The following is a 27,862-nucleotide window of genomic DNA, read 5'->3' on the forward strand; positions in this document are numbered from 1 at the left end:
CGCTTTGCAAAATGAAAAAGGGGCAGAAAGTCAAAAAAAAAAAAGGTCATTTAAGCAAAGTAACACTGATCTGATTAAACAGAGCCTTTGTCTGTTGACTCTTGTTGAATTCCTTATTCGCAGTGACCGACAAAAATAAAACCCAAACCACACCCAAAATCAGTTCAAAAAACCAAACCCCCAAACCAATTGAACTTGGTCAGCAGAAGACTGGATTGTAAAGGATCAATCGGCTAGACTTCAGCCCTTCCCGTTTCCTCCTTCCCGCAAAATACAGGGTTTGGAAAAATAAGTAGTGTTTATTTACTAACAATGACATAAAATACATCTTAATATATTTTTATTTCTTTACAAATTAAAAGATGCATTGGAAAAACAAGTGAAGAAAATGAAAGGTTCATTTACGATTTCATTTCCACCCCCGCACCCCCCCAGTATTAATACTAGAAATTAGTATTTGTGGAAGTCTGTGGTTGCTGCGCCATATATTCCTGGGAAGTTGTTTTTCCCTTCTGGGTAAAAATCCTCTAGATTTTTTTGGCTGGAGGCAGTACATGGAGTAAAAAGTTGGCCACATTCATACAAAAACACTGAAGGTTCTGTCAACTACATCTTGAAAGAGTTTCTCCATTACAATTTTCATATTCCCCTTTCTGTGTAGTGATGGGAGGGAAGACAAACTAGCAGCATTAGAAGAAAAATGGGGTTTATATACATGCTACAGGATATGGAACTAAAACCACAGCCAGATATTTTTCTGATCTTAACAAGGACTTTCCTCTGAAATATCAAGCCCAGGTAATATATTGTCTAATCCATCCACATTCTTCCTCCTGCTTTTAGTGCTATTGGTAGCCTAAACTCTTGGGTATGTTAAGAACACTTGTTAAGCGTTCAAGCTAAAATATACAAGCCCCCTTTCAAATGTGAATAAATGAAGCCCTTAGAATTCTGCATTTGATTTACACTCGCCCCCTCTTCGCAGGAGTCCTTCATCCACCTCTGCAGAATGGAGTAGCAGAGTGGCCAAAGTGGATGGATTAATCTGTCTGAGGTATTACAGTTTAACAAACAGGCTTATAAAAAGGTTTTGTGCAAGCTGATCAGTAGGTAGAATGGGGGAGGGTAAAAACATCCAGTAATGAAGCTCTTCACTATGGCCCAGATGGCCAAAATCAGATACTTGCAATACCTATTACAGTACAGTCTAAATATTCGGTTTTGTATCCCCTTCCTTGTATTCCAGGGTACAAAGCAGTCTCAAATTTGCACCAGTATAACTCAAATTCCTGCTTATTTGCTAGGATCCACAATAACATGGTATAAAATGGCCACCTCCCTATCATCCAGTTCCTACACACTGCCATATCACCTTGTTAAAAGTATTTTCTGCTTAAGGTTAAGAGGCTTTTGTTCCCACCACCATCTGGGCAGACAGGTAAGCTCTGCAGGAGAGGCCATGGAACATGGGTCGAGTAGGACATCACAGAGCTGTGCAATGAGAAGGAAAGGAGTCACCACACACGCTAACAGCAAGCACCATCTCTACCCCTACGCTGTTCAGAAGCCATTTATTGTTGCTCACTGATCTAGTACTTACTCCATTACACATCTGCACAGCAACTTATGGTACAGGGAAGATTGTGGCAAGAAATTTGCCTTGCTGCCTCCTGGCTTGACAATAATTTCTTTTTTAATTGATTTCTGGTTCAGACAGCCACATGATATATCTGTGCTCTGCAATGTCATGTTTCCCTCTTAAGAGAAGGAGACACAAAATGTTTGGCTGCTCCAGCTCCCATCACCTGACCTGCCTTCTGTCCTCCCCACCTGCGCATCCTCTTCACACCTGGAGCATGCACACGCACCCACACAAACACACAGCAACTACCAGAAGTTTTGAAGAGTTATCGCTTTTTCACTCAATGTTGAATCATGTACAGTGAACTGAAGAAAACTACATTCATTACGACAGGATTAGCGAGCATGGGGTGGGGGGTGAACTCCTGCCAAGCACAGGAAATAATTTAGATACAAGTAAAAGACCTGGTATCAAAGGCCTTTTTTTTTTTTAGCCCTCACCAGGAAAATTTTTCATCTCTCATACGGGACTGGGAGAGGTTGAAAGGATTTCTGCTTATGCAATGTGTATTAAAAATTATGGAATTGTACAGATTTCTACTTTGTCCTCTTTGAGAGTGCAGGGCCTCCTGATCATGTCGTTAGTGGAGACTGAAATGTCACTGCTGAGTTCCAGCACCACTCCCTCCTCTAGCTCAGTAGCTGCCGAATCTCCTTGTGCATGTGACACAGGAAGTCCACATATGAAGCCCCACCACTCAGGCTCTTGTCTTCCACTAGAAAGTGTTTGAACAGCATTTCCAGCTTATCTTCTTGCTTCACAATTATTAACTACAAAAAACCAAAAGAAGAACAAAACCAACAGTGAGCAGTTAGCAGAACTGACATTCTTGGAAAAAAGAGCAAAAAGCTAAAGAGCTCAAAAATCCAAGGACAGGTAACTAGGACCACAGCATATATAGCTTATGTGCTTTGACTTCTGTAACTAGGCTGGGAGAAGTCTCAGTCCTTTTTAAATAGAATTAAAATAGCATGTATGTGGCTTGTGTAGTCATGTATAAGAATAGGTCTGAAAAAAAATATTATTTTTTTTATTTTTTTAGCACAGAACTCCAAAACTAGTAAATTTTTTTTTTTTTTTTCCAGATCCTTGAAAACTTTGAATCACATTTATGAGATCAGGAAGAATAAATTCAGCATTGCAGCATTACCAGGAATCACCTGCTCTGCTAAAAGGGATGGGGATTTAAAGTTATAAATGGGCGACAACATTTTTACCTTCATGTAGCGGGATCTCTGCATTTGAAGCATGTCAATAATAGATCGTACTTTCTTTGAAAAGGAGTTTTCCAAGACAGGCAGGGTACTCTGGAATGAAAGACATCCCATCAGTCACGTGAAGCAGGGCAACACTAAACAAAACTCATCAGTTGTCTTGTATTACATAATGGTAGAGATATACGTACCCTCGATAACATTAAATCTCTTTGACCTCAACTAGGTAAGAGAATATAACATAGTATCAGAACTAAAGGTCAACTGTTCATTCCATTTACAAATCAACTGTTCTCCTCACTGTCAGTGGAAACCTAGCTTGTCAAATGAAGTTGGGCAAAAGCATGCCCGGCATGCCCAGAGGATGGACATTTCCACTAGTTTCACATACCTGTGCTTCCCTTGTTCCTGGCATGAAAAATTTAACACTATTTTCTCAACTTGCTTTCTCATTGTTCTAAGTTTTGGGTGACTACCAGAGACACTAGCTCCTGCACTGCTATCCAGCTCACCAAGGTGTTGCTAATCTGACTGAAGGATGACACTCCGAAGAGGTTCTGGATCAGGCCTTGCTGCACATTGACTCCAACCCACACAAAGATGTTCAGCCCATTCTCCAGCAGGTATATGTCACCCTTGGAGAGACGTTCTTCTGAGTTTCGGATTGCTGCTGGCAAGGAGTCACTGTCAACATCTGCTTTGGTCTGGTTTAGAATGAGAAATAAAATAAAAATAAAATAAAAGTTACAAACCAAAACCACCTTCTGAAGTCCTGAAAGTTTCTGTCACTAAGACCCCAGTGGTTTTCTCATTTCTAGGACTTGTAACACTGCAATAGCTGTGACTGAAGTATCACCTTCCTTAGCTTAGTTTTCTTACTGAATGTGACACAGAAGCAGAACAGAGACTCTTGGTTAGCAAGAGAGAATATAAGGCTGCTGTGAAATTACTCTGCAGTTCCAATATTGCCCCCTGGAGTAGGAATGCAATTAGTTGTTAGAGTTATTTCTCTACTGAAAACTCAGAATAGTTTGTGGTAGTACCCTGCAATGATGATAATTACATGAAGTTACAAGAAGCTTTAGGAGTTTTAAAAGACTACAACAAGGGTCAAAAGTGTCATCTTTGCCACTAGTCATATGTTCACAGCTCAGAAAAAAATCCCCCAGCAAATTCACAAGATGCAGTAAAGCATCACTGAGTGGAATGAAGTGAAGTATTCCAGGAGACGGCAGATCTCAAATTGCTTTCCCTTGCTAACATATAAATGCCAGTCCTTATGACGAGTCAAAAGAACAGCAAGTCTCATGTAGTAAGAATATCCTGAATTACTCACCAGGGGCAAAAGCCTGGGATAAAAGAAAACATTTGTTTCTGCCACATCCATGGATGTCACTAACTGACGAATGTAGGCACGGTCATCCGTTGTGACCTCTGGACCAGGCTGAAGGACGTCACTCTTCAACACGCAATTCAAGTACACAGGAAGCAGCTTCATGCATTCAGGAAGGATCAGCTACAAGTCACAAGCAGACAGGAGCTGGTCAGCTCTCTTGCTAGATTAGCTCATGTTCAACAAAATGAGGCTTGCATGAACCAATGAAGTGTGGTACAGTCAGTGAAAGCTGACGGTCTAATTATACCATGGACTTGCAAAAGTAACATAAAACTTTTCCCTGTAGCAGGCAGTGCTTTCTGGGCTCCAGACAGATGTCTAAGAAGCCATTCTCAACTATAGTTTTACTTGCAGTCTCTCTACTTACTTGGGTCTTCTCTTTGCAAATTTCTGCTGAGCAAAGCAATTGACCTTTTTCTGTAGGTTAAATAGGAAGAAGCTCTCATCACCTTTTAATACCCAAGCCTGTGATTCAAGTGAAAACATCAGAGCTTACCTGGCCAGCAGAAGAGGGACTAGCACAGTTCTTTCGATAGCAAGCTAGGATCTGGGCACACTGGTTGATCAGTGCATCTCGTACAGTCTTTACTGGACTACTCAGAACTCCACGATATGCTGCACAGAAAGAGGACAAAGACAGCTATCAAGTGATTGCTCATAGATAGTAAAAAATGCAACACTATTTCCACAAAGTAAATCTAAGCAACTATTGTTTATGAAAGCCTTTTTTCCTCTCCCCTTCAAACATGTGGGAAAGAGATGACACATTCCTACTTAAGATCTGAAGAAGCTTGTTTACTCCATTTTATTACATATTGTTCAACTCTCTATCTCCCATGTGCTTTAAAACACACTCAGTCATACTTGAAAGCATGGGGTACTACAAAAACTCCTTTTACAGCCTGGACATCTTTCTTTAATGGACTGAAAATGGACTGTTAGCTTTTAATGGCAATAAACATACACAATTCTAAGCCTCTGCTGGACTTGTAGGCTTTTACTGCAAACTAGAAAGCATAAATAGGGTACAGTACATAAAGTACGATATTTAACCTAGATCTATGAGCAAAGGCCATCAATTCTTATTCCTGGGCAAAATTCTGAAACAGTTAAAGAATGAACCAAACCACTCCAAAAAAATACAAGGATGAATTCAGACAGCTGTCAATACAAACCTCTATTAAAACAATTAGATAAGAGTTTGCATGAAGGATAAGCTTATACCCTCTATCTGTACCTCTCGCCCTAAGCAACAATACTATCACCACAGCATTATGGTCTTTCCTATAAGTGGCTGAAGTATCAGGATTGCGACCTGACATTCGATGCAAAGAGAATAAATGAGTGTCATTGGATGACAACAAGCATTTTAACAGCAGTTAAAGGTTGCAATTCTTGTTACCATATTTTCCCTTACCATATTTAGCCAAGTAATTGATGAGGGTGTCAGTCTCACAGTTTCGGTAGAGGTCAGCAAGCTGTGTGCAACAGTTTAGGGAGAGGTTGTGAATGCGGAGTCGCCGCTGTCCTGCACAACTTGTATATAACAGAGCACACTGTAGGAGACAAAAATGCCAGGATATAGAAAAATGAGGTCCTGCTGCAATAAGAAAGGCAGGGTTTGAATATACTTCACTAAAAACTAGGACTCAGATGCCTAAACAAAGAAGATAATAATGTAAAAGACCTGTACAATAAGCTAAAAGACCTGTACAATAAGCTAAAAGACCTGTACAATAAGCTAAAAGACCTGTACAATAAGCTAAAAGCATATGCTAAGGATCGGGATAAATGAAAGATATCAAGCAGCAATGTTAGCAGTTTGCATTAAGGGAACTGGTCTTGGAAATCAGACTGTAGTCTGAAGCAGTCCAGGTCACTTTGAGAACAAGTATGCTGAAAGGTTAAGGATACAGTAAGGGGCAGAAAGAAAGAACTAACAGTTCCTTGAAGGTGTGTTTAGCATTCAATTCAGAGTGACCTCATTCTCTTCTGCAACTGGCAGTCTCCCCGATGAGATTTGGTTCTGCCTTGACACAGTTTTGTTAACAACTCTAAACTGTCAGCTCAAATCTTTCTCCTAGAAAGCCTACCCCTCACCTGAAGGAGCGCACCACTGTCTTCACTCAGTTTGTCATCGTGCTTGAATTCGACTGTGATTGTTTTATCACAGTCCAAACTTGCCATCTCTACATCAGTTGTGTTGCTCATATAAAAAGCTCCAAAAAAGTCAGTTGCTCGAATACCTAAAAAAGAAAAATCCCCCAACATGAACCACAGTTTTCAACAGAATAACAAGACAGAGAGCCTTTGGAGCCCTGAAAAATCCTGTCACCAGTGACACTAAGTTATCCTGACAGATTCTGCAGGGATCTTTGCTCAGTCTTGACAAAAGTCTTAGAACCTGAAAGCTTTAGTATAGCTTTTTGTATAGCCTAGTCTCAAGATGTTTTAAACTAGGGAAAAGTCTGTTACTCCCCATATGATATGTTTCAAGCAGCCAATTTATTAAGACTCATTCACACTAACACCCACCTGTGCTTGTGCGCACTCTCATTACAGCATCAAATCCCACTTCTTTCTGGACATCTCTTCTCAAGTCACTCAGAAACCTATCCTGGTCTGTCTCCAGCTAGAACACAAGCAATAATTCAAGTTTCATACTCCCATAAATCAGAGCTGCTTCATAAACCATTAAATAATTTTAAACCAGATTACTATATCCTGCAATCTTACTCTAAAAATCAGCCATCATACAGGGCTCAGTGCCGTGCTAATAAAATACTGTGCTAAAAGGTAACAGCATAGCTTTTCTTGTTGTTGTTTTTGTTATTAATAGAGATAGTTTGTGTAAAGAAATAAAGCTAACAAAATTATTTTTGTGAAAATCTTGACATTTAAGTAGCAATTTATTTCCAAAGAAGCACTGGTTCACTATGGCTCCCACTATGAAAAAAGAACTTTTAACTAAACAACGATTCTTATTTAGATCAAATACCAGTCTGAGTCACTCTCACCTGGAAGTACGCATACTTATAAATGGAGCCTCCTGTCTGGTAAGTTACTACACCTAGTGTGGCCACATCCAAATACTGGTTTGGAAACAGGAACAGATCCACACAGCAGCCCTGGGCCACACAGTCCTTGGCCAAGTTGTTGTAAAAGCTCGTCTGTGGTTGAAACAAAGTCTAAGAAAAGAAGCCAGAGATGAGCATTAGAAGTTTGCGGTAACAAAAGGAAAGTGAGACCCAGTTTAAAATCTCAGTCAATACACTTTTATACTCCAAGTCTCTCTTCAGGGGAAATAAGGCTTACATAAATTCTTCCTGATCCTGCTTTTTAAGAACTGTTGAATATTACGAAAATTACTACACATCTCGCTTCAATTTTAAGTTCAGCACATTTAATTTAACCCAGCTATGGTATTTTATCCTGTATAAAAATCTAGATTTATCTCTTCTTGTTCTCATACCAGAGTTGTCCTTATGATGTCAAGTCTACACAGCTCTTTTTGAGAATAGAAGATAAAGTGCAACAGGTAAACGATATTAGCTGGGATGGTTACATTACATGCTACCCTTGTATTTTTTTTTAACGTTGTTTCAGAGTTGTTTTATCTCAAAGAGTACAATACAGACCCGTAATGCAAGCATCACACAAGTCATTATTACCTTCTCCTTATCTGTGTTGATCAGTTTCCTGTCATCCCTGTTCTTTACCTTCCCTGGGGCCTCTGCAATGGGCAGAGAGGTGTGGAAAATGAAGAGCTTGCCAGCACACTCAGCTGCCTGCAGGAAAGCAAGTGCAACAGCACAGGTTGGAAACATTTATAAAAACTAATGGAAATTGTGATTCAAGAACAAGCATCCAAGCATCCTCATTATTTCACTTCTTTATGCCAGGAAGGCATTCTGTCAGACACACAGGCGAAGTGATCTCTTGGTTACTTCAGTGGTACTCAACATAGGGAGCACAGCTTACTGCTCAGGTACAGAAAAGCACATTTCAGTTCTGCTGGGCCCGTGTTAGTTCCAAGGCAGGGAGAAAAGGACTGGCTTCAAGGAGACACAGAGTAGTAAGCAGGACTCAGATACCAACAATTTTGAGCAAATGTATTAGATTACTTTCTTCTCTGATTTGCAGCTACTGAGATTGTGGGAAAGGAAAAGTCAAAGAAATGGCAAAGGATTTTGTAATATGAGCTTCAACAGATCATTAATTTTAAATTAATAACCTATGTCAACACTAGGCAGTGTTTAGTAGGTTATTTTCTCTGACACATGCAGTATGTAAACAATCAATTAGTAATTTATGTTATTTCTTGATGGAACAATTGTCATGACAACTGAGCTTAAGAGAGACTTCTAAGAACTTACACGATGGAGAAACAGAGCTATATGAACAGTTCCGGATGGAATCATATAGCAAATCAATTAAATCAGTATATAGAAGTTAGCGTTAGATCATGCATGTAATTATGTGGATGAAGTACTGGAATGGAAAAACCTTAGGAAAGGTTTACTTGGTTAGCACATTGGTGTATGAAACTTCAACAGATTGCATTCTCTCTTTTTATTTAAGATTATACCAGAGCTTCAAGTGCAAGATTAGAAAGACACCATGTTATAGAACTCCTCAGTGAGACATGACAGAATTCAACAGTTGGTTTTAATGTTGGAGGGTCTTTTATTTATGTAGGTTCTATAAAGTGTTCAAAGCAAAACTCAGCCAGGTACCTGAGATTAAGCTACATGTCTTGTACTTTGAGCACAAATATGTAAAAAAAAAAAAAAAAGGGGGCAGAGAGCAGATAAATAGCTACATAGAACTGGAGGTACGTGCTCTTGAATGAGCCAAGTACTCCCTACATGTAGTGCATCTACCATTAGGAGACTTACGAAAAGCTTTAGAATTGTCTTATTAGTGTGTGTTAGCAGAATATGAAATTCAGGGTATTCAGACTGAAAACAATTTGCCACAACAATGCATTTACTAACCTTCAGTGCCTCCAGCCCTGCTTGAATCACAGGTGCAAAAACAGTTTCTGTTTCTCTTGTGTCTGCAAACATTTCTGGAATCTGATCCAGCAAACTAGAAAAGAACAAGAAAAAGGAAGAATTCAAGATTCCATTTAATTGGAATAACCACACAGTTGCAGTTGATGACCTATGAGACTGAGGTTGCTTAAACAGAGGTGCCTAATGTGTCTGTAAGTTTGCATAATCTTTACAGTATTTGGAATCTCATCATTTGTCTGTGGAAAAAAGTGATGCTTTGTCATTCTTCATTGGCTTCTCCCATCCATATCCTCAGTGGTTACTGTACAGCCGCAGCTGATGCCTACTCCAACAGCTCTTCTGTATTCCTGCTCTTTTAACATTTTCCAATATATATTTGTAAATAAACACTTAGGCAAGACTAGTGATACTTGGTCTCTGTTTGCCAAGTATCCTGTGTACTATTCAAAAATTAATAAGTTTAATCCAGCTTTGTGTTTATGTTTCTTAACGCACCACAAAACAAATTTTCTTAAAACATGCAGGGTCAGGTCTAATTCCCAAAATGTAGTTAGCTACACACCATAGTTTAGCTACAGTTCAAGTATCATGTTGAATAATTTGCCAAAACTTCGCTAATTTCTCTTTCCTTCTAGATTTTATCACTTTATTTTATTCACTTCTAGGTGAATAACATGACAAATACACATGCAACAGTTGAATCTACCAAACAAGAAGTTTACTACACACACTATAAATCAACTTCTTTTACCTGGTAATAACTGTCCTAGACTCATTCACGTTTACCAGGAAACCATCCAGGAGCGGCACAAACATATCTGCCACATCTGAGACAACCATCATTTGTGGCTGTGCCAGTGAGCTCTTCACGTTATAGAAGTGTAACACTTTGTTGTAGGTGACAAAGCCTACTCGAATGGCTGATTCTTCCATGTTGCCTTCCCTGTAAGAGACATAACTTGCCTTCACATCTGAGTATATAGTGAAATCATCACACAGAACACAACACAATAAGGGATACAGAAAAAAATGAAAGGAAGGAAAATTTATTTTCACCTACAAAGATATGCAGAAAGAGGTTTGCTTGGCCTTTTTCTGAAGAGAAGGTTGACAGGATTAGCAAATTATTTTTTAATTTCTAGCTTTTTTAAAAGGGAAAAAGTGAAAGTTTCCCCCATTTTGACTGGCTACAGTAGTACACAATTTACCTACCTGGGCAGGTAGTCTAGGAGTGACTTTAATTCTTCACATATTAGCCTCACTAAGCCACTCTTCACAGCATTGTAAGATACATCAATCATGAAAATGAAAGCAGGTGGACTGGGAAACTTGTTATTCTGTGAAAGAAAGGAAAGAAGTCATATTACGGCCATGTAATGCAGCACACATAACAGCTTTGCAACACAAACAAATGAATGCTGGTCAAAAGTCTTAATAGCTTTCATGTACTTTTCTACCCATGAGCAGTAATTGTTTCTTCAGCTCATTCTCTCACACCTGCCCAACTAATAGACACATAAATGCACTGTGCCTGAAATGAACCAGCATTACATGCCCTAGCCTGATTTTGCCATTGCTCAGTGAAGAACAGGCCAGTCACAACTAAATCACCCATTTAACATGACTAGGCCAGATAGGGAAAGAAGACATAGAATCACAGAATGTCCTGAGTTGGAAGGGACCCACAAGGATCATTGAGTCCAGCTCCTGTCCCTGCATGTGACAACCCCACAGTTCACGCCATGTGTCTGAGGGCATCAACCAGTCTCTTCTTGAACACTGCCAGGCTTGGGGCTGTGACACCTCCCTGGGGAGCCTGTTCCAGTGTCCACCACCCTCTGCGTGAAGAATCTTTTCCTAATGTCCAAGCTAAACCTTCCCTGGCACATCTTCCTGCCATTCCCTCGGGTTGTCATTGGTCACCAGAGAGAAGAGATCAGTGCCTGCCCTTCCTCCTCCCCTTGTGAGGAAGCTGTAGAGCATGATGAGGTCTTCCTTCAGTCTCCTCCAGGCTGAACAAACCAAGTGACTCTAGCTGCTCCTCATACGGCCTCCAGTATAAACACTTTGGCAACTTCATGGCCCTCTTCTGGACACTCTTTTGTAGCTTTCTATCCTTTTTATACTGTGTCACCCAAAACAGGGAAGTTTCCTGACAGTTGTCAAGACTTTGGAATCTGATCAGACTTGTTATAAATTATTTCACCAATAAAAAGCAAAAGATTTTCCTGTCGGAGAACTGTGACATTTCCCTTCTACTTAAATATCAGGTCTGCTTTGGGAATGAAAAACTTGTTTCAGTCAACAGTTTCCTGAAGTCTATAGGTCATACTGGAAGGAGCACACAGAACAAAAGCAAAACAGAAAAACTTCCAAAAAGCTGGGAAGATTGCACCTTGTTTGAATTAAAAACACTTCTCACACTGTTAGAAGCAAGATAATTGGTTTTTACCTTAACTTGACATAAAGCTGAGGCATTAGAAGGTAACCAGTATAGAGCTGCAATGTTTAGGCATCTATTTACCCAGCATTTGTTTCAGCAGAGATATAAGTTGCTTTAACAAACATCTTGCACATATTTTTCCTATTACTTAGAAGTTAATTATTATTTAAATATTTAATTTAAAAGTGAGCAAGTTCTGACAATATATATTTCCACATTATTCTTGTGGTTGTAACTGCTGTGGCTGTATTTGAAATGTAAGTTCAATATGTAAAGTTTGTCTTGGGCAACAGGTGGCACATTGCATAGTTCCTATTGCACTTTTCTTGAATCTCTCCTACATTCTCCTTCTGCCCCAAGAACTACTGCAAAAGAGTCTCTCTTGCACAACTGTTAAGGTAAGAGCAGCTATAGATGGTCATATAGCTCCAGAAGAGAATGGCTGAGGAAGCTATAACAAAATTATATTACATCATTTGTGATCAAGACTTCCTCTACTTTGGGAAGTAAGCAGACAAGCACATTATCTTATACAATGAAGTGGGTTGGATTAATGCTGTTAATTATCTCTGTCAGCGAGAAAGCAGCCCCAGACAATAATTATCATTCTTATTTTTAGGAAAATAAGCTTTTTATTTAAAAACCAAAATACAGTAATAAACACTACTGTACCTTGCAATAGTCAACTGTTGCTAGAAACTCATAAGACCCTAGTGATAACTCAGGTCGATCATAGAAGTCTACTCGCTTTCCAGTATGATCCAAATGCTGGAAGTAGTGAGCTGGCACTGTGGAAGGAAAAACACATCAGGCTCAGTGACACACCTACGATAAACACCGTGACTAGAGAGCTAACACGACACCAGCTGTTTCAAATAAAACTCCAGGAAAGCTAGCTAGCACTGTGCTAGCATGCAAGCATTGCTAAAAATATTCCTGCAAGCTAAGAGCATCATTAAAGCCAAGAAATACAGACAAACTGCTTCCAGTTTGTTTTATGCACCAGGTAGCACACTGTATAGTCACTATTATACTTTTCTTGAATCTCCTTCACATTCTCATTTTATGTTTCATATCAGGAATGTCACCACAACATGCTCTTAGGATTCTTCTGAAGGGTTTAGTCCAAACAAAAAATATAACCATCTTGTATAAGTAGTACCAAATTACTTACAATAGTATTTGAGGCAAACCACGGGCTATAACATTACTGACTCCATTCAGGCTTACCAAAAGGTTGAGCTCCTTATTCTGCTGAGTTAGATTTTTCCTTCCCTTCTCGTGCTGCACAAGAGCAAAGCCTTCTAGGCACTCTCCGGTGCAGAGACTGCCATATTCCTTTTGTCAGAACAGACAGGGCACCTCTTACAGTGCACTGTAAAGCATTAAAAAGGAGGAACCAAAAATGTAATCACATGCCTAGTGCCCAGTACTTTTGTGCTAGTGCCAAGCATCAGAAGGTAAAATGGGAGTTAAGCAAAGATTTTGCCTACAGAATTCAACTGCAGAAACAAAGAAAGCATTTCCCTCATGCCCCAAGAGCTACTAGCACAGAAAGTCCCTCCTGCAGAATTACTAGGGTGACAAAATGCATTCCAGCTATAGCTGCCTATATAACTCCAGGGGAGAATAAAATTAGATTATCTGTAATGGTAGTACTTTACATAAAAGCACCTATTACTCTTCTCCCCAAGTACACAACCAGTACAAGCTAATTACCTGATTGTTTTTGCAGAGACCACAGAAATTGTTCTCAAGTATTAGGTACAACTACATAGTATTCTCACAGCATTGCTTTCATCAGCAGTGTCTGAGCAACCCTCCCTTTTCTGCCCCTGCTCAGTTGTTACAGATACAGCCATTCATACAGTGCTGAGTGAGCAGAGACAGGGAATGTATGCAGGCTGAAAATCACCAAACAAAGAAGTTTTTTTTAAACTGGCCATTTCTAACCCCAGTCAGCTTCCCATTTTGCTTTGTGTATCAGTGCTACCAAACAGAATGCTCAAAACACCACCAAAAGTTTTCTTGTACCTTACATTCCACTGTGCCTTCAAAACAGATCTATGGATGACATGCACATAGTGACTTCTGCTTAAAAGGAAGCATGTTTTATATTAATTTAAAAGAACAACTACGAACATTCCTATTCAGCTGCAGCAGCTCTAGTTGCAATGTCATCACTAAGCACTGTTTAAACAGGCTTTGTGAGAAAAAAAATCCTAACTCATACTACTGACTAGATGTTCATCTCAGTCATAGAAAATGTAAGTTTGAAATACTCTAAGAGAATAGCATAAATTGTTTTTCAAACCACATTATACATTATAAATGATCATAACATGATGAAGATTTCTGTGCTTGTATCTTGTTCAAACATCACTCCAACAGAACTTAAGAGACAGATTTTGAGAAGAAATCTTACCCTCAGTGACACAGCTGCAGAAACAACACTGGAACCTCCTTCCACCCTCAATGAATTGCATAAAAGGGCACATGTAAGCCTTGCACCTATTACATCGGACCGGACCAGATTCTCCATGGTCTACCAAATAAGGAAGGGTCTGTGGAAGCAGGGGGTAAAAAAAAAGAAAGGTCACATGTTGAGAAAGAACTGACCACACATAGCACAAAGCTTCACACATAGCACAAAGCTTAAAACTATCTCCCTGTACATTGCACAGGATTTAGCATTTTGGCAGCTGTGGGAGAGAGTGCAAGGGGTGGGGGAAGCCTGAACAAGTATTTTGTAAAAGCTTCACAACTTAAGCTCTAGCACAGCAGTTCTTTGTGGGCTGCAGTCATTAATGGGCTATTCCACTGCCCTGGTTTTGTTAAAAAGAAGACCAGTTCTAGACACAAACAAGTCCCTCTGCATGGTGCTGCACCACCTTCTATAGCAGCCTGCCTGAGGAGCACAAGCTCTAGCAGGAGCACAACACTGCACAGATATATCCCAAGGGAACACAAAAGACTGAAGCCATGAATGGCTGTCATAACCTCATGAGCGAGTACACAATTCACATTCTACCACAGGCTGGGTGTTTTAAAAGCAATTCTTCACCTCTTGTATCTTTCCCTTATAAAAACCAAACTTTTTGACATAATAGACAGTCATTGCATTCCATATTTTCAAGAACATAGAGCACCCACAATATTTTAAAAAATTTCACCTGATAAGACTTATTTTTGAAGTCCATCATGAAATACAACATATCCATAAGTCCTATTTGTCTTGACCCCATTGCACAGCAAGTCCCCCAAACTCCTATATAGTTATACCATTTTTTAACTATTACTGATAATATATTCATTTGCAGCCAAACCACAATACGATATTTGGCAACTTTAGCAGCTTGTGAACCTCAGAATGAGCAGGATTCACTTTAAAACAATTAAAACAGAACTCATGCAAGCTACAGACTGCATTCATCGTTCAAAGCACCTTCCGTAACTAATAATGTAGCTCAAAAGAAAGTTTAACTACTTTTAAATTTTCTGACACTAAAGGTATCCAGTCTTAATTCTCTCAGTCACCCTAAACCTCTGATCATTTTTAAGAGACAAAATATTCTTTGAGCAGGGACTGAGCAAATGCTCCAGTCACTTTCTTCCTCTTCATGCCACAGATATGTCACATCTCTCATTCAACCCCACAAATCTTTTCTTGACAATGCAATGGTTTTGTGGCCAGCATTTCTCAGCTCCTACCACCCAGGCTGACCTCCTCAGAAGAAACAAAATTTCAAGTTTTCTGATTACCAGGCAATGCTGGTATTGTACATCCACACAATAAGCTTTTTTCCTAAGCCTCTCCCCAGTAACATTCATGCAACCAAACTACAAGGCTGCTGTAAACATGCGGTGCTGTGCATAACTTGTCACTAATCACTCCCAGAAACACCTTTCTTTCTTTCTTTCTGAAGCCTCAAGCTTTGCTCTCCAAACTGTGCATTAACATAGAGCAAAGGCCCTGTATCTAGCAATCAGGTGCTGAACTTCTATATATTCTAGATTTATCTGAATGCTGTATTTTCATGAGACGTTCATCCTGTCATTGTTCATATGTTAAGCTTTAGCTCTGTTTACAGTCTATTGCTCTGAACAGCTGAGCCTTCATCTCCTGGAAGGGCCCCTCCACGGGGAGTTTGCCCTTGCCATTAAGAACTTTGCAATGCTAGAAGCTGACTGGTCTCCAGGGCAGATTTCCAGTCCTAGCCATGTTTTTTCTGGATATCACAAGTGTTTGTTCAAAGCATAAACACACCAGGAGACCTAACAACTAGTTCATTGTAAAGGTTCTCTAAAAATGTGCAGCTCCACAAGCCTCCAGGTTTCTCAAGTAAGACCACATTCTCCTGTTGTGCTCTTTTGAAACTCCAGCCACAATACAGCAGTACAGGAATTAGCTTCACAAGTCAGTTTTATCACAAACCAATTTTCAAAATCCAAACCACAGTTTAAGAACATTAATGAAATGCAACAGGAAAAAAAACACCCTTAAAAGCCCAGAAGACACTCCTCTAACAGATGCTGAAGTTAAGCTTAACACGGCACAGAATGCTGCAAATGCACATATTCAAATTCAGTAAGCATACTTTTGTTTATGTCACTGCTCCAAGCAGGCTAACACTACACAGTACCCAGACTATTTAGAATATTTTATTAAATTTCTAGCTCTGTAATATTCTCAAAGCTTTAATGTTCTCAGAAACCAGACAGAGTGGGTAAAAGCTTAGCAAGCCAGACATTACACCTAGAAGGAAATAAGTGCTGCACAGAACAAAGGCAGAAATACAAATGCAGCTCAGCAGTGCCCAGTTCTTCAGTCTTGTGCTGTCATCCCACACAATGCTGTGCATGGACATGCACATTAGACATTAATCAGCGCAGCTTGAGACATTCTCATTCAATTCCCCAACTTAACATCCTAGAAAAGACTTAACATCAGTGATTAGTAACCATTGAAGTACTTCAGGCCAGGTAAGAGACCGAGATAAACTGGAAGTGTACTCATTTGTGACCTCGTACTTTGGTCATTTCGTCACAGTGCTTGACAGTTACTGCAAAAAACCTGAAATTATCATGGTGATCAAAATATTAAGTGTTTTGAACACAACATTCTCCTGTCTTACACATCTCTACCACATGGTGTGGGAGAATCAATGTTTACCTAGTCTTCATTACCTACACATTCCTTCTCTTAATGTATCTGTTAAATGTTGACATCTAATAGCATTCTCCTGACGCGTTCAGAGTGCATACAGTGCATAGGTAACTCTGCATACTGTTCTCACCTCCTCTGGGGGTAGAGCGGCCAGCGGTTTTATGACAGCAGCTAGGGGAACTTGGGACTGTTTGGCCATATCTGAGGTGCAGGGAATATTGTAAGATGTGCATCTTATGTAGCGGGGGCTTGCATTACCTAGGGAACAAAGAAAAAATCCCCACAAATTTCAGTACAAGTTAAGTTTATACTCAAGAACAAAAATAAAGATAGCTTCAGACAGACTAAGAGCTTATCTAATCAATCAATTAATTTCAACCTATGCAAATCTTGAATTCCAGACAAAATGCCTCTTTATGATTAACTACATATAATAAAAGCCCTTAACTCAAAACAAATGACCTTGACTCCACATCGACTTAAACCTCTAAAAAGGCATTCCCATTTCACTCTCTCTGCAGACTAAAATGTACTACAAGCAGAAAATTCAACTCAAACATTTCTGCTGTTTTATTTTGTAATTTTGGCTGACAAGTAAAGCACTTGATTGTAGAATCGCATTCCAAAGTCAAGAGAGCTTAGAACCTCCAGTAAAGCATGGGAAATTAAAAGATGAAATATCCTCTCTCTGTGAAGCTCATGGATCAATTGACAACCCATTCGTGATTTAAAAAATACAGTTCCCAGTCCAATCAACTGTTGTTGATACAGCTCTACAGAAGAGGCTTCATTTGCTGTTTTCTGACATCCCTGCTAATGCTGGTCCTGGGTATTTGCCTTGGAAAACATTTTTTGTTGCTAATTGGTTACTAACTACCAAACAATCAGAAGAATCTAAATTGAGATCAAATCAACACAGGACTTGAAACTAAGTTTATGCTGGTGAAACACACATCCCCAGCCACTGAAATAATTCCTCAAACTTCTCCTGTAGAGATATGAGTAGTTCTGTCAATGACTCTTTAGGGTTTGTGCTTTGTTTATTTAGGAAAAGAAAAAGATTTTACCTTGATCCTTGACCAAGAAATTTGTAGTAACAAGAGGTGGAACCTGCCCTCTCACTCCAGTGACAAATGGTTCTGACCCACGGTTACTTCTGTCATCTTCAATCACTTGAATCTATGATGGAAAACACCACATTAATATTTGGAGGCTTGATTTCAAAGTACTGTAAAATACAAAATTTATATCTGTAAGGCAGTTAAAAGGGGACCTGAGGCAAACACTACTATCTCTAAAAATAAAAAGTCTAAAGCAAGTAAGTTTTGTCAAGCAGTCACCTCTCAGTTTGATTTTAAATAGTACTTAATGACTAACAATAAATTACAAGTTACAAACAGAATTTCTCCCCAGGTATTTTGAGTAGTAGCATATTTTGTGTTTTGAGGCCTGATCTGAGTTCTTCTAGCCACAGATCAATAAATGAATTTTTGGTAGTATTCCCCTGTATACTGGTCCTAGCCAAATTGAAATTACAAGCTTCTGTAAGCCTCACGGTGAAGCTCTACAGATAACCTGACTTTTCCTTTCTGTCACGTTACCACTGTTTTCAAGGTATGAGCTTATTTCTAACCACAATAACTCCGACCTAAAGACAGATGCTTGCAAGCTCAGGTGGAAGTCCTCATTACTCTGTGGTGCTCAACAGTTTATGATTTGAATTCTGGGGTTGTGGAAAGCGACATTTCAGTAGAATTGTCAGTAAATCAAGCTTAAACTTCACAAGCCAGTAAAAATCTTAAATCTCTTAGTATTTGAAATTCTTCATTAATGTAAATATGCTTAAGATAATGGCAACACATTAAACAGTTTTCCTTGACCAAAATATCCTCTGACCTTTGCGTAAGAACAGAAAATTGAAGTAATATACAGTTTAAATTATATTTCCATACGGGTACTCAAATGAAAGCATTAAAGTCAGCAATCATTTTTCTGATCATATTTTGCCACCAAACACATATACTTTTGCCTAGAGTGAATTGTGAAATGCAGAAGTTTGCATGGCAGAACTTCTACCCTCTCACTAAGGATTCCAAGTTGCCAGCAGAATACCTCCCATAGCGTCAGCAGTGAGTGCTCTACAATAAACCTAGTCCCACTTCAAACTTCTACAGACTGACTGACATTGTGATCTCACCACTGGTTCCTCTTGTATGATCAACTTTGGCTAAACGAGAAAGAAGTGATACGATGGTAATGGAAAGTCAAATGTGTTTTTTACTTCCAATCCAAAAGGTAGCTGCTTTTTTCTTTCTTTAGGTAAGATTCTCTACACATAAACATTAGATTTTCAAATTCAAAATCTAATGGTTATGTATGAGTACAGATAATGAGAGAATGTTCATAGCTCCCCATGCCTCATATTAATCTACTAGAAGATTTACATCAGGAATTAACATCAAAACAAAACAGTTCACCTGCAATTTTAGACCGTCAAAGCACTAGCTCAGTACTGGTATATCAACAAGAAGAATAATCAAATTCTGCTCAAAACTGGTAGGAAACATGGCTACAAAGGCTCATGCTCTGTGTATGTTAACACGAGACACACATTGTATGGACAATGATACTGATGGCTTACACTAAAACTGTCAGTTGGAATTGGATGAAAAAGGTATTTTATAGATCAGACAAAGTGATGGGGAGACATTCTTCATTATCTGTTTCTGCAAGTCTGCTTTCTATTGTCTCGCCATTCATCATGGAAGAGAAGATTTTTAACAACCTCTTGTGGTGTAATGTTACTCATTTTTACAAGGCAAGAAGAAGACAGCAAGGAAAGGGTAAAGGATTAATGATGGATGGTTAGTGAGGTGAAGTTCAGGTCGCAGGCATGCATAGATGGTCACCAACACACAGACTACAATCGACACATATACAGCACTTACTGGACTAGGAATTGCATCTGGGTCTATTCTGTGCCTGGGTTTCTGCTGGGGTGGCAGCTCATTAAGTTGCTTTTTTTAAAAAAAAATAACAGAGTGCCACAAAAAAAAAGGAAAAAGATAAGAGAATAATAAAACAAAAAGTAACAGTGTTACTTCTCTCTACCCACACCTGTAGCACTGGAATTAGATACATTTGGATACTGGTTCATGCAACAGGAAACATCCGCTTCTGCAGCATATGCTGATCCCAAACCCAGTTTTGCCAGGATGTAGGGCCTGGGCTCCGAAGGCATTGCTAAGAGAGGCAGTGGCTCACGTGCTCATTTCAGTTAGAAATTCAGGATTTATGCTTTAAGAACATGCTAAAATGAAGGCAGCTGACGCAAGCCATTTGAGATCTTATTTAGTGGGGAGAGAAGGGAAGCAGGCAAGCAATTAAAGACTACTTTTCTTCTATGAAAAAAATACGGTCATAAACTTTACATAAACCTAGAGTCTAACCAGATCATCTTTTTTGAATAGCAATAACTTCTGAACAGCACCAGTCCAGATCTAATATGTAAATCAAGGTAAAAGTATTTTTATAGTTTTTAAGTAAACCAATTGCAAGCAGTAACCTCGAAAGGTTTCCTGTTGTCAAACTACTATCAGCAATAATACTTTCAGGCTTAATATTATGCATCGTTGTTAACCATTACACATCACTGCTCATCCTTTCTCAGAACCTCCATTCTGAAAGATAATACCAATTGGAGAAGTTGTCTGTCTGACTGTTTGACTGAAGTAGTGTAATGATTTAATGACCAAAAAAATGCCAACAAGCTTTTTGACAGATTATAGGAAAAGAGAAAGGAAAAGCACTACAATCAAGTCCTATTAACCATACTTTAAACTTGGATCATACAGTTCACAGGTGGTCACCTCAAAACCTATAATTAGTTCACCTTGGACAGTCATCAAGCAAGAATCCAGAAATGGAGAAATAAGCTTAATCAAAGCACTCAAGGATTCTCAAAATGTAACGTAGTACAGAAAGAGGCCTGAGGAATTATAGCATTGATTTGCATATGCAGTGCTCTTTCTTCGCCAAGAAAAATACTGCTTCAGGCTTACTCATAACAAAAGACTGAAGCTGAATATACAAGAAAAGTAAGCAGGAGAACAGACTGGTGTTCTTTGGAACGATAAACCTGTTTTCAGCTTTGGTCTTTGTCAGTTCCGTTTTATGGAAAGATACTATGGAAGAGTTCACACTACCAAGAGTGAAGTAAGCTTACAGGGCTAGGAATGGAATCTGGATCCAAGCGTTTTGGTGGAGGTGGTGGTCCAGGCTGACTCCCATAATTTGGTGTTCCTGGATAGGCTCCTCCATAGTTTGGTTGAGGACCCCTCACTTGCCCAAAGGAACCTTAGAAGAAAGGGACAGCAATATCAAACAATGGCTAATAGCAGGTGTTTCCTCATTTTTCCTGTCAACAAGAAAGTCACATGCTTTTCAGTTAATTAGGATATCCCAGTGCTTCAGCTTAGACCTGTACACCTTTATCAGTGAGCCAATAAACTGATGGATACAGTTCTCCTTAAAACCAGACTTAAGGAAACACACTTTTTAGACTAACGTAACTATTTTTAGAAAAGTATGATTAAAATATGCATTAAGATCATGCACTATGAACATTTAAGTTAAACTGCAGAACTGCCTAATAGAAAGTGAACACACAAGAGCAAAATAGCTAATGGGTGAAACATAATTCCTCAAACCAAAGGTATGCAAGGAGTTCTCTTGGGCAGTTTGGGCTTGTCTGAAATTACACATTAATAGGTTAATGCGTGATTATCTCTTCTGTTTTGTAACTACCTGAAGTTATTTCATAATACTGTAGACATTTTCAGTCCATTATGGAATAACAGCATAATTTGCCCCATTAGTGTTTTTACAATTCATAGCAATTTGGGCAGATATTTTTAAGCAAATTACCTGGCCAGTTGGGCAAAGCTGCATGGGGAATGGGATTCTCAATCCTGACACTTGCATATGATTACTTTATCCTAGCTGTCTGTAAATGTTATTGATTAAAAATCAGCCAAAACTCTCATAATTCAGAAAGCTTAACCGATATTACTTCTAAGCACATGCAAAATGTGAAAGGTTCTACAAGAAGATAAATATACAGTTTTGTGAATTAAAGAAGAAAAAGTAGCAACTCCTTCTCAACATTTAACAACTTTCATACACATTGTATATGCACACTGGCCACAAATTTTAAAAAGATAATAAAGCTTTTCAGTATTTCCAATCCCTACTTTGAACAGATGAGGTTGCAGGCATTAAAGTTCATAATAAAAATTTGACCACAAATTCTTGCAGAATTATGGCATTAATTCTTAAACAACTTTTTGGCCAAGTAAGCTAGGATTCCTTTCGTTACATTAATCTGATTAAAACCCGTATAACAAATATCTTAGAATGATACATCCTGTTGTTTGTCTTGGATTTGTCCTTCAGATATGAGCAAAGGCAAAACAAGAGGGAAGCTCTGAAGTGCAGCCAGAAGCCTTCAAGTCAGAAACCTGAAATCCAGTTCCCACTTCGCAGCACACAAACACCACACGTAACTTGCAATTCCTACAGCAGGAATACTCACCGTTCTGCTGCATTTGGTATCCTGGCTGAGGAGGATGAGTGGGAGGAGGTGGTCCATGGAGGCCACCCATGGGAGGCCCAGGGTGCGGCCCCGACATAGCTGGTGGAGGTGGTGGTGAGGACACGTGATTGGGCTGGAAGGCTGGTGGTCCAGCAGCTGTCTGCCCAGGCAGCGGTGGACCGGGCAAGGTAGGTGCCCTTGGGGCACCTGTGGTAGGAGGGTAAGAGGAAGGTCCAGTCCCTGCAGAAGGGGGAGGTGGGGGAAAAGCAAGGACTTGAGCAGGTAGGCGTTGACCAGGAAACGGAGGCTGTGCCAAAGGAAGACCCTGAGACACACTGGTAGGAGGTGGTCCTGGGCTTGCAGTGTAAGGTGTGTAGAGACCAGATCCTGAGACTGGGGGAACTGATGTTGGGGGACCTGATAAGAAAAGAAAATAAAACATCATTTTCTTCTATCCTCAAGACAATTAAGATGCAAGCAAAACCTGTTTGCTTTGGATCAGGAGTGTTAAACTCATTTTCATTGAGGGCCACATCAGCCTCACAGTTGCCTTTGAAGGACTGTATGAATATAGGAGTAGTTACATTTCTACAGTCCTAAAATTACATTCCGCCCTTTGAAGGTAACTGCGAGGCTGATGTGGCCCCTGGTGAAAATGAGTTGGAAACCACTGCTCCAGATCATCTAAACAGGTCCACCACTTTCTCATCTTCAGATAAATACTAATAGAGACAAACCTTAAGTGAACACCCTCCTAAACTGATCAGAGTTGAAACTCCTCCAAGGGACCTGAGACTTGATAGATCCTTCATTGTCCTCTCAAAGTCTGAGCTTTTTATTTTACATAATCAGAACACATTTCAGGATTTAGAGCCAGAAAAAAGGGGCAAAAAAGAACAACCACAAGTCTGTCTACTGATTTCTTGAGTTCAAGAATGGATTCGAGCTTCATGGTTTTAATAGCATGGAACTAGAATCTACTGTATTTACAAGTGTACTATTTCAGAGGATAATTTTAGGCAAACACATTGCCAAAAGGCTAAAGAAATTTGCATTCCCTTCTCCTAATTTTCCTATAAAGTCTGCATTAAAGTATGAGAGATGCTTGTCAAAAACTACTTTACCAAAACATTAAAGTGTAGCCAGACGAGCTTACACATATTAAAGACAAGCCTCTAGTCTTCAATTATAAAAAGTCCTGCAATCTACAGCAGTGGGTCTGTAGATGCAATACAACAGAAAGAAATAGCTAAAATCAGTTGATACTGTTTCAGTAAGTTTCTTCTCAACTTCACAGAATAATTTCAGTCTTTTCTGATTTAATGAACTTTTTCTTTTTTTTTTTGACTGGGCTGCTGCACAACAGTGGCAAGGCATGCAGACTCTCCAACAGCTTACTTCAGGAAAGGTGGTTTCCGTGTTTCACACCAAGATTCACCTGCCTGAGGAGAAATATTGTTATTCTCTGTTGTTACTCTTGTCCTGCAGTGCTTCCTGGACTGTTTGCTGCAATAGTCTCAGTTGTGTTTTCCCTAACAATGACCCTATTAGTCAAGGAAACTATCATTTACTACAGCCAGAGAATTTTCATCACTGTATGGTAATGAATCACTGACAAGAGCAAATCTTTTCTGAAATTTCTAGTGTAAATGAAAAGAAACAGAATATTTCTGTAGCCAGGAATCCTCACCATAGCCCAGTCCAGCTGGGGGAGGAGCAGAGGCCGTAGTACCAGCAGTAGTGCCAATCGTCATCCCTGCCATGTGATTGCCGAGCTGCTGTACACTGGCTGGGCGGGGACCATATTGCTGGACAGGCGTGGGTGCTGAGCCTGGTAGAAATGGCTTAGAAGCAGGTGGCCTGAGAAGGAAGATGAGAAACTTGGATTCCCCATTATACGAGCAGTTACAAATGTGCATTTTAATTTTTTTCTAGCATGTAAACACTAGCTGGATCTCAATTATTTACATGAAGCACTTTAGTTCAGTTTTGGAAATATAACCACATATCCTGCATGAACCTGAATCCCCTTCATCAAAAAAATCTATTAGTTCTTAAAATACAAATTCTGTATTTATAGCATTTTTTTGTTAATTCCAGTTTAGTTACTGCCAATCAGAAATACTGCAACAGAGTCTACAGAGTGAGCAACAGTAAGGCCTGCACAGCTATGTAAGAATGCTCTGTTGCTCAAAGGATTTGGACTCTCCAGCTGATAGTGCTAAACCTCACCAGAAGGAAACAAAAACATCTTCCCCCAGAACTAGTAATCACAATGAAGCAGTGAGAACTGCTGCCACTTTCACCACAGAGGTAATGGCACTATCTTTCTGGAGAAGATGCCCAAGAGCTTTAGATGAGGATAATTTAGGGATCCACAATGGACAGAAAAGGACCCAGAACCAATCCTACGGAATTACTCAGTAATGACAGACAGCAACATGCTCCAGATAGATCAATTCACACTGCCAAGAAATCAAATACTACAGCTGTGTGGATGTAATTGTTTTAAAACAGGACAGATTAAGGGAATCAGAAAATTCCTTATGGGAAAATGACTACCCCATAGAAAGTCTTCAGAGAAGTGGTTTTGATCAGTCACCGACATCTGCTCAAATCCTTCCAGAAGCTTTTCATCTCCAGAGATTCTTATTGTCTAACAAATACTCCTATGGCAAAACGTTGTTTAAAAATAATAAGGAAGCAATAAACAAATTCAACATCCACCACAGGAAAAATGAAGTATTCAGTTTGTTTCAGATCCTAAAAGGTCTAGATCTAGCACAGGTTTACCAAGGTAGGTCTTTGTTATGATTTGCTCTTCTTGTATGTACCTCTGCATTGGGGCTGCTGAGGCTGGAACCCCGTTCTGCACATCTTCGTGTCCATACTGACTGTATGCCAAGTGGCCAGAAGGAAGAGATGCTTCAGAGGCTGGAGGAGGAGCTCCAGATGTTGGAGGGGCTCTTACTAAACCTACAGACAGAAGGGGAAAATAAAAAAATAAAGTCACACATTGCAGAAACAAGGGCTTGAACCAATCACCATGAAAACTCCAGGAAATAAAAAAAGTGCAGGAACAGCCTAGCAGTGGCCAAATTGATGTATCAATACTCCATGAACAACAAATAATTTATACAACCATATTAGAAGTAGCAAAACTAAAAGCAAAAATATTTTTAGCCAATGTCACTGGTCAACATCTCTACACAGACCACGTAGAAAATATGTACTGTGGAGGGTCTTCAAAAGACAATTTCATCTTTTGATGAAGAAAAGAATGGTATCTTGTCAGTAAGGTATCCAGACCAAGAAAAGTATTCACATGAAACCTTATGTTTGTTACAGGTCAGTTTTCCCAACTTGAAAGGTAAGTAGGTTATCTGAGTTTAAAATGCTGATAATTAGAACAACCATATGACCGTGATTGCGAACTACAAGGGAACACACTTCATGTATGGGTTATCATTAAATATACATGACTAAACAGAGTAAACTGCCTCATGAGACCAGGGCAGTACATAAACACTGCTGTGTCTCTGACAGTGACCAGCGTGACAAGTTTAAAAGGGACACTGAAACCTTATTGTGATGAACCCTTATGAAAAAGGAAATAAGATAAGCTTTTCTTCAATTCTACAGTATAATTTATATATCAAAGCATGATGTTTCAACTAATATATTTTTATCTTATCTTCTACATGTAATTCATAGTAAGCTTGCCAATGTAAATTCAAAGAAGGGATTAACTAGACCTTGTATGAATAACCAGTGATTTCTTGGGGCTTTTTTCTTTATTACTAAACCTCCTACTGTTCTTCATTTTGAGACTTAGGGCTTAATTATTTCCAGAGACATTTATCATTTTTATATACCTTCAGTTCATTAAATCTTGTGTTTTATAAAGTGCTGTTACAGCACCTTCGTCTTACTGTTTCTCCTGCCAAGCATTTCCTGATCTCTAACTATTTGTATGTAGTGTGGTATTTCTATTTCTGAATGTCTTTTGTGATACCTTTTTGGTTAATCTCATATACTTTCATCTATTTGGAATCTCTTTCTTTTGATAGTATATGTAAATTGTTCGGTGTTATCTTTGTCTTTGAAAGCATATTTAATCCAATATCTGGAGAGATCCTATACTTCTTTTTGTTTATGTTAACTTCCTCCCCCCCTTAATTTCAAAAGGCATGCAATTTGATAAATACATGCTTACTTCAGAAAAAGCTTCTGAAGTCTTCTTTTTCTTGTTCTTGTAACAAATATACTTCTGCAACCATTATCACAGACTGCTCAAATAGCCACTGAAAAAAATTCACTTGAACAGGTATGAATACCTAGAGGTTTATTATTTTAAGGTCATTACTCTTGAGAAATCCTGAAGTTCCCCTTCAGCACCTTTGAGATATTTTTCTTACTCAGAGACCTCAAAATGGAGGTAGATTAGAGCAAAACAGGAAATGCCTGTGATTTTACTTAAAGCCTTGAGACTATATGGTCTTGGCCTAGTTTTGACTCCTCACTCTTCTTAACAAATTGACACTGCTAGAAATGGCTCTTCCAAAATACTTCCCAAAGTTGGAAAGAAGGAAAGGTGCAATATGATTTCTTGCAGCGTTTCTAATTCTTACATTTTGCTTGCTAGCTTTGCAAAAGTGTTGCTTTCTTCAAGCCATAGCTTTTGGAATCATAATTATTCCTGACATTTATTTGGCTTAGTCCAGGAAGCTAAAAGCTTATTTTTTTCCCTTAAATGAAAACACAACTTACAAATATTCCATGACTTCCAATAACAACCTCCTGGTGCTTGGGTAGATTTTTCATTTCTTCATGGCAATGCTATCATTTCAAACCTCATGTTTTAGTTCTCTCTCAAGTGAGAGATTGCATTCTTTTAAACTAAGGTTTCTCCCCGACAGAACCTCATTCAGCCAATTCAGGTTTTGAAATCAGACTTCAGAAAACATTAGTCACAAGTCAGGTTTTATCTATGAATCTGCAGGCATAAGGGATTTCCACTAGGATTATTTCTTCATAGCCTATTTATGTTTCTGGAGTGCTACCTACGAATAGATTGGGAAGTGTCCCACCCACCTCCGCCTGAATAATCAGGTACCCACACCTTTGAGATAAATATCCATATTAAATGGGAACTTGGCACAGAAGAAGCAGCACAGCATAAATACTCCCACAGAAAGGACACCATTTACCTATGAAATTGGGTGCAAGAGAAGTATCAGAGTTGAGAGATACAGGAGAGCCCTTTGAAGGGAACCCCAAGGAAGGAAAGTAACCTGAAAAGACAGAATACACCAGTAAATCAAGCCTGAGAAAAAGCACCAAGAGACAGTGTTTCCAAGGCTGAGAACAGTACCTAGTGCAGAAAATT

The 27,862-nt window shown here is 39.2% G+C and overlaps 1 protein-coding gene across 3 annotated transcripts in view; it reads right to left on the reverse strand.

Moving 5' to 3' along the window:
- Positions 1–375: 375 nt before the first annotated feature.
- Positions 376–27,862, reverse strand: part of SEC24C (SEC24 homolog C, COPII coat complex component) — a 38,271-nt gene continuing 10,784 nt past the window's right edge. Inside the window, exons 3-25 of one of the 3 annotated variants that reach the window (XM_080347399.1) lie at positions 27,684–27,767; positions 25,308–25,449; positions 24,164–24,333; positions 22,474–22,890; positions 21,106–21,236; positions 19,829–19,897; positions 17,948–18,059; positions 17,011–17,138; positions 14,139–14,277; positions 12,386–12,501; positions 10,483–10,607; positions 10,022–10,213; positions 9,250–9,343; positions 7,924–8,040; positions 7,270–7,440; positions 6,788–6,884; positions 6,353–6,498; positions 5,670–5,808; positions 4,749–4,867; positions 4,193–4,372; positions 3,369–3,560; positions 2,860–2,949; positions 376–2,412 (exon numbers count right to left, since the gene is read on the reverse strand). In XM_080347399.1, coding sequence (XP_080203525.1) covers positions 2,272–2,412; positions 2,860–2,949; positions 3,369–3,560; positions 4,193–4,372; positions 4,749–4,867; positions 5,670–5,808; positions 6,353–6,498; positions 6,788–6,884; positions 7,270–7,440; positions 7,924–8,040; positions 9,250–9,343; positions 10,022–10,213; positions 10,483–10,607; positions 12,386–12,501; positions 14,139–14,277; positions 17,011–17,138; positions 17,948–18,059; positions 19,829–19,897; positions 21,106–21,236; positions 22,474–22,890; positions 24,164–24,333; positions 25,308–25,449; positions 27,684–27,767 — 3,311 coding nt within the window. In that variant the 3' untranslated portion in view covers positions 376–2,271. The remainder of the gene's footprint in view (positions 2,413–2,859; positions 2,950–3,368; positions 3,561–4,192; positions 4,373–4,748; positions 4,868–5,669; positions 5,809–6,352; positions 6,499–6,787; positions 6,885–7,269; positions 7,441–7,923; positions 8,041–9,249; positions 9,344–10,021; positions 10,214–10,482; positions 10,608–12,385; positions 12,502–14,138; positions 14,278–17,010; positions 17,139–17,947; positions 18,060–19,828; positions 19,898–21,105; positions 21,237–22,473; positions 22,891–24,163; positions 24,334–25,307; positions 25,450–27,683; positions 27,768–27,862) is intronic. The other 2 variants (XM_080347401.1, XM_080347400.1) reach the window with 2 other exon arrangements.

Source organism: Nesoenas mayeri, assembly GCF_963082525.1.
Source record: "Nesoenas mayeri genome assembly, chromosome: 7".
NCBI classification, from domain to species: Eukaryota; Metazoa; Chordata; class Aves; order Columbiformes; family Columbidae; genus Nesoenas; species Nesoenas mayeri.